The sequence below is a fragment of the Aspergillus vadensis genome, assembly GCF_003184925.1.
Source record: "Aspergillus vadensis CBS 113365 unplaced genomic scaffold BO88scaffold_18, whole genome shotgun sequence".
Classification (NCBI taxonomy): domain Eukaryota; kingdom Fungi; phylum Ascomycota; class Eurotiomycetes; order Eurotiales; family Aspergillaceae; genus Aspergillus; species Aspergillus vadensis.
The window spans coordinates 169,509-182,740 of NW_020292056.1; the positions used below are offsets into that span (position 1 = coordinate 169,509).

At 37.0% G+C, this 13,232-nt stretch overlaps 2 protein-coding genes across 2 annotated transcripts; one reads left to right on the forward strand and one right to left on the reverse strand.

The window, feature by feature from the left end:
• Positions 1-4,156: 4,156 nt before the first annotated feature.
• BO88DRAFT_445135 (uncharacterized protein) lies at positions 4,157-5,627 on the forward strand (the record flags this gene model as incomplete). The annotated part of the gene is made up of 6 exons (XM_025710178.1): positions 4,157-4,548; positions 4,654-4,738; positions 4,899-5,016; positions 5,065-5,175; positions 5,272-5,542; positions 5,573-5,627. Exons 1-6 carry the CDS (start codon positions 4,478-4,480, stop codon positions 5,625-5,627), a joined length of 711 nt encoding a protein of 236 aa, XP_025560844.1. The 5' UTR covers positions 4,157-4,477.
• Positions 5,628-12,593: 6,966 nt separating this feature from the next.
• On the reverse strand, positions 12,594-13,034 carry BO88DRAFT_344910 (uncharacterized protein; the record flags this gene model as incomplete). Its single annotated transcript, XM_025703272.1, has 2 exons — positions 12,594-12,709; positions 12,761-13,034. 2 exons carry the CDS (start codon positions 13,032-13,034, stop codon positions 12,594-12,596), a joined length of 390 nt encoding a protein of 129 aa, XP_025560845.1.
• Positions 13,035-13,232: the final 198 nt, after the last annotated feature.

Sequence of the window (13,232 nt, forward strand, 5' to 3'; positions counted from 1 at the left end):
ACTTTGTCCAGTTAGAGAGACACACCCTATACTACCCACTATAAACACTGCTCTTCCTCAGCAGTGCTAAGATTAAAGCCCTGTTTAAAGTTACATAATTATTAGCCTTGTAGAAGTACTTTAAATCTTCATTTTTATTTCAGATAATATTTTCTCAGTTTAACATGCCTCTTTGCGTTGCCTGCGACCAACAATTCCCTGATTAATATTCTCTGAAGCAGCACTTTCAGTCACCTAGGCATTAATATAACAAGTATAACAGATTCTTTAAATCTGCTTATTCAAAAGAACAGCATATAAGGAGCTCGAAGAATCACTGTATACAGATACTATACTATACAGACAGTAATACGCAGCTGCGGAGCTCACCACATAAGCACAAAAAAAGAATCCAACAGATATAAGTAACAATAATTAGAGGAGCCATTAATAATTCTGTTCTACTATATTTTAAAATATCCCGAGCCACAATCACACCTGTCTTCAAGATAGCATATCGCCTCCGACCTGCAGAACCCGATATTGACATATTATTAGAATGTATTGACATGCAGTTGGACTGTATGATTATTTCGGCACTTATTAAAGCTGCCCTTTGACGGCTGCCACCTGACAACACCCCCGAAGGCAGGGCAGAGGCGAAAGGGAAAATGCAAAAGAAAATAAAGGCAGGCAAGACTCTATGAAACAACTTTTATCAACCAATTGCGATATTTTGGTTATCAGTTTTAAAGCGAATTTGTATATTTTGCATTTTCCACAGGGTTTAGGACGTGCTTGATGGGTGTATGTATATGCATGTGTGGAGTGGACTGGACAGGTGGGCGGATTTGGGAATGCTAGTGTAGATGGGATTCCCTGGTTGGCGTGACAGATGAAAGATGACGAGTTGGATAGATTCTTGAAGTAATTAATAGATAGATTATTTGATGAATAGACATAACTGGCTCTTATATAATATTGCAGAATTGCATGAGCTGCTTATCCTGATATCTTAGTATCCAAGTAATACCCTAGTTACTAGTAATAGACAGCCTAAACTCCAGGTTATACGTAATTTACTACTGTGCTATTAATACAATTACCAAGGATCTTGGGATTATTAATATCAAGCATATATACATATAATAATATATATCTAGCTAGCTTAGTTACCTTTCTGTTACTTGTTAATTCACCAACTGATATAGACTAAGTTGCAGACCCTGGAAAGAATAGTCATCCCATCACGATTTAATACTGTTAATTATTGGGCAAGTTATCAGTTATATTTAAATATATTATCTCCAATCCATTGTTCCCAGTATAAATTAGTTATGAAGTAATATTTAATTAAAGCATCACAAATCTCCCTTTATTAGAATAGCAGGTGGGCCCGGGGGGAGGGGGCCGTAAAAAACAGAATATTTTTATTATTCTTAAGTTATTTTTAACAGGAGAAAGGATAGCCTTCTAATAGATAATATCTTAATATTTAATATATAAGAGTATGACTTTATAATTAAAGAATTAGAAAATATTTGATAATAATTTAATTTACTATAATAGAGATACACCCATGACTGAGCTTTACAGTTTATTAAAGTATTTTTAAGTCTTGAATACTTAAGCAGTCTTGCTCTTGTATATGGCTATCAAAGATAAGCTGGAGGTTTGTCTATCCATTACTATGTACTGTAAGACTATAATATGACTGGATAACTTAACTAATAATATTTATATACTGTTGGTTGACCTGCTATAACTTCCCACAATTTAGGCCACTGGCCTACTTAGTAGTAGTAGTAGTATATTTATAACTATATGCTGGAAGTGGGGAGCAGAGACTGGGGAAAGAAGAAGAAAATTCATTAGTTTGAAATAAGTAGTATACTAATAAGAGAGAGAGCTGAGTTCCATCTGTTTAGGTCTTATAAATATTAAGTATATATAAATATATATATATATATACAGACAGAGGAAGAGTGTGTGTAGACTAGGTGTGATGATGGTTTATCTTATTACTATATATATGAACTGCTGGTGGTAGTTCCCCTAATCGTAGTTGTTTTCATGTTCGTTTGTTAGAAAAGAAAGTCGTACTGTATCCTATCTATTTTATCACGGTGGCACTCGGAAGGGAATGAACGTTTCTCTCATGTTAGACACAGAATATATCTTATTATTGTACTATTATTACGCATCGGATAACCCAGACGCAGCGCAGCACCGGGTATATGTGCTCATATTATCATCACAGCCTACTCCGAGGTCGTTTCACTCCATATTCCCAGCAACGCTTTATCAATGCCAAGTACGCCACGAATCAAACCTTTGATAAAATGGTGGAACGGGGCGAACTGGGATGGGAAGGATTATAGCGTAGATGTGGGCATACATGTATTGTTACCTTCCAGCGCGCGGTGATCCAAATTAGCTTGTGCTTTTTGGGTCCAAACTATTGTTCGAGCATAGCTATCCCTTTGGCATTACTGCGCGCAAGCTTCCCTTTCGAAATTGACACCCAGCTGATGGAAGATGTCAGACATATCTTGCAACTAGAATTTTCCAAACTCGATTGGCAAAGTACGCTAAGGAAGCAATGTATGGCAGTGAGAATGCAGGAAAGCGTCGTTGTCCCCATGCCGGGGAAGGACGGATGCATAGTGGCTGGCTTCCAACCCTTGCACAAGCCTAATGACATCGGTGTCAGCTTGCATATGCACAGAGTTTAGGTCTCGCCCATGCATTAGAGGGTTTCAAGAGAAGAATACCGCCAAGAGTACTCAGCCTCGCAGGCCCAGGGTTACGTATACCACTTGCCAGTGAAGTTGGGTTGGCTGTAACACAACTTGCATTAGGAGCGCTAACATCTCTCAGTGTTAGGACCACTCATTCCCGCTTCTAGTGTTTCGTACTTCAACACCCGATCTAGAGACTTCAAATTTTATGAGACTCATTTAGCCCACAAAGAGTGGCTATATCCACCCCGAATATGGACGAGGATGAGCCGGTCAAAGATGAAGCAAATGAAGCAAACCTAAGGGCAATCTGGCCCTTCGACATTAATGAGTGAAGCGAAGCGATACCTATTGCCGAAACACGGTGGATGCCTATGCACAAGCACAGTGAGAGGAAACCGTAGTGGGGACTACGCGAAACGTCCGTAACTTGATATCAGTGATTGGATACCGTGCAATTTCAGACTGTCTTTCGCAAGTGGCCAGAGGAATGGCACGACAAGTCGTGAGGAGAAAACTAAGCGTGAAGAGTCTTCCCAGAGGCCTACTGTAACATATAAACTCTGCGCTCAGTCGAAACACGACATCTGTAGTTTGGCCACTTAATTCTACCCCTCGACTCTTAAAGGCACCCTGCGATCGGAGTACCCATGGGTTACCCGGAAGTCCGCCAAGGACCCAAGTGTTGAGTACTGTTGAGGTGAGAATAGATTGATTGATTGTTGTTACTTAAAGAGTTATCTCTTACAAGGGCGGGATAGCACATACATATGTGTGGTCCCATCCCTGCCATAAGGTTCAGCCACCATGATACTCATCACAGCCACCGTGATATTCAACAAGTACCATGGGGCTGAACCTTATGGCAGGGATTGAGAACAGATATATATATGTGCTATCCTGCCCATGTAAAAGACAACTCTCCTTAATGTTAAGTCAAGTTACACTAGAATCAGTCTATTCTCACTTTAACACCAAGACCTCATATATTACGGAAATTCATGTGAAATGTTGGATCTTCTTAAGAGGTATCTTAATGTAATTGATGTATGTATTACCGTTGTTTATCGTTTGGGTTGGGTTCGAGACCCAACCCGCGATTTGGCGGGGTCTACTGTACACTAGCCGCTCACGTGTATCCAGGTAACAATTCACCCAGGCAGCAGGCCGTGTACTCAACGCCACAACCGTAACATCTATTTGTCCCCCCATATTGTCGGAACATACGGACGTCCCCATCCGCCTGCCCTGGGGTTCGACCTCGCTTAGTCATAACTTAGTAAGCAATTACACCCAAATAGCTGGCCTACCGGCCACCCAATAGGAGAACAATCGGTCGCTTCCCACACAAATCCCGAGTCATGTGATCATAAATTACTGTAACAAAAAGTCCCTGTACGCTTTGAAGGTTCTAATTTCTATCACATCGAGATCAACGCAACTCTTCATACACCGAAGAACCAATCATTGAGAGAGGGCTTCGGTGTTCTTAGATCCTCCATCACGGATCGTATAAACAGTGTACGAGCCGCCACTCCCCAGGAAAAACAAGCGGCGATCTGCGTCCCATCTGTCTTGGGAGCCAGGTCAGCCGCGTCCAAAAGCAGTCCTGCTCTGCATCGCCTCCATAACTCTCGTTATCCCAACCATGTAACAGCCTGTTGACTAGTTTCCGTCAAACTATTATAAAGCTTAATAATAGTGAGCACCTGCTATAATCCAGTTATATAGATAAACTTCTGATAGAGATTGTGGGCATGATTGTAAGAAAATTAAAAAGTAGTTATTTTCTTAATTTTCATCTTGCCAACAGAAGTCTCCGAGCAAGGTTATTCCAGGATTTTATTATGAAATTTTTTAAGATATGATGCTACATTTTAAGCTGATATAGTCTTGAAATCTTTTAAAATATAGCTACTCACCCTGCTTGTAGTAGTATATTATATATTTGTGTAATCTACCCTGATCACCTTACAGCACATTATCTAGCCAATCCCCGGAATAAAGAAGCTGCTGCGGTGGATAAAATCAGCTATGAATAACATTTAGCTGAGCAGGACTATCTGGCAGTATCTGGTAGTATCAGACTATAATACTGCATGTCTCGCACAAGCCCTTTCCAAGGCAACAAACTGCAAGATAATATTTATTAAGGATAATATTAACTATTATTCTTAGAGAGCTCGTTCTCTTGAGAAATTAATTAGTATTAAACTAAACTCTACATTAGATAGTTCAGAAAGCCGGAAATTCTTTATTTATACTATTCATATTATTTTCACTACTATTACTGCAGGTTGTGTTCTACTGCAGTAGTTTAAACTCTATATAAGATTATCTAGAGTTCCAGTAGATCCAGAAATACTACAGCTTCCAGATTTCTGTCTTACTATAAATTCTATTACTTTGATACTCATAATCTTACATATCACAGTTGGCCTACCAGAAAGGGAAAGTGCATTACCCTGGGCAAGACATCTAATATAATTTATTATACAGTTTTCCGGGCTTGAAGTGCTACGTCTAGGGTTTGATTCTCGTATTTAAACAGGGGATCTTAAAGCGCTAAGTGATGGTATTTATCTCAAGAATCTCCACGTCTTGGAGATTAACACAGTCAGTAGTACAGAAGACTATTTAGCTAGGCTATTTCTTGTCCATAAAATAACTTTGTATAATATATATCTGGAATTAATCGAACTTCCAACTCTAGAGTCCTGGAAATCATTACTTAAGACCATTCAGGATGAACTTTGTTTAGACCACCTTGAGATCACGGACTGTGAAGCCAGTAATCATATCATTATGTTCAGTGGCAAGCAGTTATGGGATTCTATTAGTATCTAAGAAAGGAAAGAAACTTTAAATAATCTTATCAGAATATTAATATTAGAGAAGATAATCTGAGCTATTATTAGATAACTAAATATATTCTTATGGAGGCGGATGTTAACTATATAAGATATAAATACTCAGAGCTAGCTGTGAAATTAAATATATGATTTTTGAAGGATCTCGGTCAACAGAGACTGGTTAATAGGAAGTATGTATCTCTAGTAGCTTACCTAGAAAGTTGTGTAACAGTTCCACCGCTCAAGCCTGCCGTGCAGTCAGGCTCTTACAACATGTACGATTCATGTTGCAAAATGCGTATTTAGTAACCGGTCTAAGATAAACCACGACGTCTTGTGGCGGTATACTTTGCAATATTTCCAAATTAATTGTTACAAGCTTGAGATCCTGCTATATTACTTATTTTCTATCTTTTCAAAGCCGGGCTTATATTTCATCACTCTGATGCAGTGAGTACACTGCTTACTGTTTGAAATATAATTAAAAGTCCCAAGGCGCTTCCATTATTTTATATTCTCCAGGTCTCTAATAACTAAATGGCCAATCAGGTCCTCTTGCAGTATATTATACTATTCATTATCTCAGCGAATAAGTCCGTGCTGTTGGAATACAGTCAGAGCTTTGTCGCGCTCTTGATAAAAGAAGCAGAAATCCCTGTCATAAAAGATATATTAAAACCATGTCCCAGATTATTCCAAGATTATCATCTACGCCATTAATTTTCTGTGGTACTAATATATAATATGAGGTTTAGAATCTACAGACAGGAATATATTATTCCTGTAAGTTCCTAAGCTGGTGGTAAATATTTATTTTTACTTAAAAATAATACTGGTTCTTCATAATTATAGTATTTATAATCAGACTATGTGCGGGAAATGAAAGTGGCTTTAATAAGATATTCTGTCTGATCACACACGTGCAGCTGTTTAAATCTGAGATCTTAATTTCAGGCAGGTTAATAATAAAGCTGGTATATAAATTTCTACAGTCTGATAGTATATTACTGACCACTGTGAGGTTTCCAGCTGGAGCATGTTTAATCCAGAGATCCTCGGTTAACCAAGCCGCGGATATAGGTAATAATACAGTATAGTTATATAAAATATTAATCTTTCTGAGAAGTCTCTTTATAGTCTTGGCCGGCTTGTGTCCTTTCGCCTCCCATGGTTGACAGGTGATTGTTGCCGATGCTGCGGCTTGATTAATTGCGCGACGCGGGTGCGGCAGAAGTAGATAGCATATACAATTCTTGATCACTGACACTGCCTTCAGCGGATGAGTGAGCTGCGCCCGAGTTGACACAGACGCCCGCGGGCCTTGACAGAAATTTTTGGAAATGTCTCTCAACACGTTAAGATATTCGCCATTAATTCAGGGATCATTACTTTATATAGTGCTTTGAACTCTTACTCTACTGCATACACGAGTATTTGCTGTTTCTGCTGCAAGATACATACAAAATTAGTCAGCGCGCTGATTATATTATTATATAGTACTATTTCTTTTCTATTTCTTTATAGTTTCTTTTTCCTTTCCTCAGCCTCTTCTAAGCCTTGTGTTTACTGGTAGTTAGGATGTCTGCGTATTCTTAAGATTTAATTCCTTCAGGCTGTTCTCCAGCAAAGTTCTGACGGGTTTGCGTGATTATTGAAGACAACTCAATCTTAGATTTCAAACTCATGTTAAAGAGCTTCATCATCTCGTAAAATCTTAATAATCTTTATAATAAAGTTGCTTACTATGTTTTACTTGAAATTCTGAAGATATGCTTTTGAATAGATCAGTCTGTTCTGGATATTCATGATAATATAATCAATTTGGGTATCAGAAGAGGATAATAGGCACGAGCTGAAAGCAGTGATATAGTTAAACTTTTTCTAAACTTATTTCCTGTAGTTGGGGAAAGTCATGCCAAGGGACATGTATCGGGTTATTTACCAGCTGATTTACTTCTTCGGCCGCAGCCCATTGGTTGCCTCAGGCGGAAATATATGTCAGTTTCAGGCTTATTTGTCCTCACAAAATGCGCCGGCTTGATAATGCCTAAATTTACTATATAGTAGTTATAAAAGTTCGATCCCTGTTCTAACTCTTATGAAATAGAATCATTGTAATAAATTAACTATTTTAATTGTGTCACTCTTAACACCCATACTCTGTTAATATAAGCACTGTAAGGATGGTTCCGTGGTATGATCTTACTGAGATAAATTATATTAATTAAGTAATTAGTTAATAAAGACTCTTCTAAATAGAGAGAATAGGCTTATTTCTCTTATAGACTATCTATTTATATATATAATGGTATTACTGTAAAATCTAGGCTTTAAGGAGTTGATACCATGCAGTTATTACTTATTAAAGCTTATTAATAAGTAGAGAAAAGCATATATTATCTTATCTATTTTAAATATTCTCCAGACTATTTTTTTATTATAGATTATAGCAAGTACTTCCTCTTGCTAATACACCTGGCAGTTAATCTATCTTATACTATCACTTAAAGCCTCAAGTAGTGTGAGGCCTATCTCTTATTAATAGAACCATTAAATGGAAACAGACACGGAGATGCCTACTAATTACTCTTATAATAAAGGCTATTAGTGGTTAGAATTATAATATATGATCTAGCTGTTTTGTTTATTACTTTATTATAAATACATCAGCATCACATCCTCGACAATATTTGAAGAATAATAAAATGGAAGCTGACAGTAAAATTATCCTCTGCCTGTCTTACTTAATAGTAGTGATAATATATTTGCGCAGGGAGGCTATTCTTGATCATGACTACCAATATTATTAAGCAGCTGGATAACGCTCTCCTTTGCCCAGGGCACGTTGATACGGAGATTCACTTTGGCTAGAGTTATCTAAGAATAATTTGCATATTATTCTTCATGCAGCCGCCGTCAGGCACGTCATGGGTATTCTGGGTGCTGGAGGACAGATTCGCCCACATTCCTTGCCAGCTTGCGCAGAGACATTGAATCATATTGTCTGACTATCAGCTGTATTCGCCAAGGATGCCCCTCTCTGTCGGTACCGTGCAGCAGAGGTTCAGAATTACCTTTGACAGTACAGGAATGATCCTCTGGAAGCGGTCAAATAATGTTTTTGCTTGTTAGACAGACCGCAAGCGCACTTCTATCCTGACATTAATTATAAGACAGAGATATATTATTTTATTTCCCCGGCTTACTAAATAATTTATCTTCAACAGCTAAATTCATAGTATCTGGAAGAATACCATAATCTTCTCCAGGTACAGAGTAAATAATAATAAAGTAAATAATTAATTTTATATCCTCCTCCATACTTCACAGGGGAGCAAGTCTAGATATTAAAATAGTAATTCAGATACATATACAGAAAGCAGAGATGCTACCTAATATATATTATTATTAAAAGGAATACTGGCCTGTATTTATATAATTACTCACCCGCTTCCCATCAAACAATAGAGCCGATTAGATAGCAGTGAGAAGCAGTACTGAGATGGATTTTTTTATAAAGTTAATATGCCAACTCTAATAAACCAAATTTTTCAGCCTATTTTGGGCAGGTGTCTGCACTCATAATTTAACAGCAGATTATGTTAAATTATAATAAATACACAAATTCGCCTGGACAACGGAAAAAGAGGTCTGGACTGGAAAAGATAGATTTCAGAAGAGAGCTATTAATATACTGCTGCAGAAGTAAAGAAAAAGAAGCTGTGTAGCAGGAATTCTATTAGCTATTCTTAGTAGAAGAAATAGAATATATTCCAGCCTGAATCATGGAGGATGCATTCTGCCCAATCTTAAAAAAAATAAAAATCTATAAAACTTGGTTGCTTACCTGTAGCTGCACCTCCTAAATTGTAGTGAGTTTTTTCCGTGGCAACAAGTCAAAACGAGCACTTGTTGTCATTTAGTAGGTATACAGGCTTGCTGTAACTCCTACTTCAGCAGACCTGTATCTGCAAGAAAGACTTGAGGATACTATTAAAAAATCTTCTAGCCTAATAATATCTTATCCTCACTGGGCCTGATAATATTAACTAGATTTCACATGGAGAGATCAGCCTTCTCACTCCAGTCAGAGAACTAGCAAAGTATAGAACATAAAAAGTCATATTAAATAGTAATCTATTATATTGCTTTAAGACAGAGAATATTACAAAATATTATAACATAAAAGCTGGCTGTCCTTAAATGGGTCTATGAAGGTGACTTTATATAGATCAGATACTTCGATACCAAGCGGTAGTGAGGCACTTTACGTGGTTAGGAACAGGATACTGGCCGCCCGGGCAATTTTGCTCTATGAACAGGTACCCATATCCCCGCAGATTCTCACGGTACGTACCCGTTCTCAAGACGGCGGTTTAGTTGATTAATTGACTATCCCCACCCGGCCAATTCTTCCTACCAGTTTGTTAGTGGTCCCAGTTGCCCTGCCCTTGGTCAGCAGAATATCCAGCTCCCCGGGTGGGATTTATAATAGACCGCGACCCGGCATCTCAAGGGGCTTCCACCACATTTGGAGGAGTAACAGACGATCGCCTATAACTTTGTCGGACCCTATTCAGCGTGAAGCCGCATGATGATGATGATGATGATGATGATGCTAGTCAAGGCAGAATGAAAACCCTTTGAAATAAACGGGTAATCTTATCTCTCAACTTGACCGTTCGCGTACTCGCGAGGGAAATTGTGGTTTTTATTTAAATACAGTCCAGGCTGGTCAGTTTTGGAACCTGTATTCTGCTTGAATGATAGATGAGGAAAGCTTGGAATATTGATTTTTATCTTTAAAGAAAACATACACTTAGTCTTATTAATATAACCAAGATTAATATTTAACTAGTCTTTGAGTACAGGAACTTCTAATAAAAACTTTCTCTTAAAAGCCCAGTCATCTAGCTTAGCTAACTTAGATTTAATATTATAATAGATTAAGCCACAGAAGCACAGTAATTTATAACTATACTATAGTCAGAAAATTATTACTCATTAACAGGATCAATATACTGTTACCCATCTGCACATTGATCATCATCGGATGTGATGCTTCTACCAAATCAACCAAATAAATTCTTCGGTGATGGATGACTTCTAATAATCTAATTAATCATGAGATTCTTTATACTATAAAATATTTATTCTGAATCTAATTTAGATAGATCTATTTACTGTCCTTTCAATCACTTATTTCTTCTATGAGCTATTTTACGCCCTGAGGCTTTTTATTTTAATATATCTTTAAAAACCAATGCTGTAGAATTTGCCTTTTCACCCATGCATGCATATTTCTATAGTTAAGCTACTAGACCAAACCCACATCCGACACCATGGTTTGGACCATCCGCTAACTAGGAATACACTGAAGAGCATACTTTAACCGCCCAGCTAGATCATAACAGAAGGCTATTTGACCCCTGCACAACTACATTCTCTAACGCAGAACGCATAGTATCATGGATACACGTGGGTTCAGGTATATTAGGCATGTAGGTCTGATTTTAAGTGCTATACTCACCTACTCTAGTATCTAAGATCTAAATCTGCGGAAGCCCTTTTACTTCTGGGCATCTGTTCAAACCAGTTCATGTGTTTCATTCTTGTGGTGAAAGACCTGTTATATTCTGATCCGCGGTATCCTGTGCTGGTTTGAAATAGGATCCTCTTTGGAGTCAGTCTATGTCTGGTTCTCTACCTTCTCCACAATGACTGTTGTATCAACCAGTTATTATTATCTCATTTAAACAGTATAGTACTCACCGAGCTTTACATTACTATAGGCTTTATTAATCTAGTGAATTAGCTACGCCCCAGAATCCTTTCCAATCCAAGAGTCATCACTGTGGTAACAATAATAATAATATATTTCTCATGGATAATAGAATATTGAATAGTATGTGTTGTGCCTTGTACTGTGACCCATGACTCTTTATAACCTGTAATCAATTGCTCAGTTCCTGATTTATATATATGTATAAGCATTTTTCTTAGTGTTGGTAATATATACCCTTACTATATTATCAAATTAAATATGAACACAAGAGTAATTATAATCTAATATTATTTTAATATATTCCCTGAGACAAGAGCTCTGACCTACTTTTTTATAAAGTAAATTCTGAGCTATACTTGACTAGGCTCTTCTGATTCTGACTCTTCATAGACTAATATAGACTTGTTAGTTAATCCAGTACAGAATCCAGAAGACTGTATACCATTACATATTTTTCAAGAGATATTATATGATATATACTATATTTTTATTTATATATTTATTTTTTATTACCTTTTGTTTATGATGATATCCTGTGATATTCAGCAAGATTTTCGGTAGTTCCCATTCTTTGCTGACTGAGGCGGGTTTGGGGTTTAAATTAAGACTTAATTAACTGAGCTGATCTATAACTATATTATAATTAGTATTATTCTATTCTACCTGGATTAACAGATATTAATTATTAATATAAGAGTTATATCGCTCGCCTACTAAGGAATAATTATAGCTATTATATAATATCCAATACTTGACATGTTCGGAACATTGCATGACAGATGTATAAAGTAAATACTATATAAAATATCCTCCAGAATTCTATAAAAGAATATTCTGATATTACAGCATCCTTAATTTGATACCTTACACCATGTAGTCATCAACAAAACAGTGAGAGAATTCTGAATCTGGGCAATATATAGAAACATAGAAGCTGATAAGATGTTTATAATTATCTGGATAAGTAAAACAGCCGGGAAGAGTCTTCTTATAAAATAAATAATATAATTTGCACTGTTGTTTTCTTAGATACTGAACAGCTAATAGAGGATTTCCCAGGGCTTTAAAGAGTATAGAATTATGAAAGAATTTATTAAAATAATCATAGTAATAAACATGACCACAGTCTAATATAAGATTTACTATTTTATAAAAGTATATCTTGTATTCATAATGCTCCTGAAGGAAGCAGCCTGTACACTTTCAGTAATTATATAATTTATAAAGATGGGAAATTCAGTACTTACTGCCAGTATTATACTTCTTTTGCTGGTGGCTGTTTGAACCAGTATCTATAACATTAGTTATATAACTGGGTGTTGTAGTTGTAGTATTAAGGATAATCAGATCATCTTATTTAGAATCAGAATAATTATTGAAATTATAGTAAAGCTGAAACTTACTGATACTATCTTCTAAATGGTGTGAGCCATGTAAGAAACTATTAGAGTTTCTTTCTATATTACTAAAAGTATTAATTTCAATAGAATTTCCTGCAGATGGGCTTTGTAGATATACTGAGGAAATACTGCCGTCGTCCTCATCATTATTTTTTACAGGGGGAGGGTCTGGGGATGTTGGCAGCACTCCTAGTTCCGCGGCACTCTGGGGGTGGCCGGCCGGCAAAGTCCGGTGATCTCTTTGGACAGGAACGGCCGGGCTCGAGAAAGGGGACATATGTGGTTCAAAGTGACAGTGAATAATAGAGAGAGATGGTGAAACAAATCAAGCAAGAAGACTATCTAATATGCAGTGTATAAATTAGAGGTTGAGTTGGGGGACTCGGACAGGCTTTATATGGCCGCCAATACCCGAAGTTAGTCTCACATTGGAGGAAAGATATAGCTGAATCTGCTTCACAGGTAACTTGCCAAT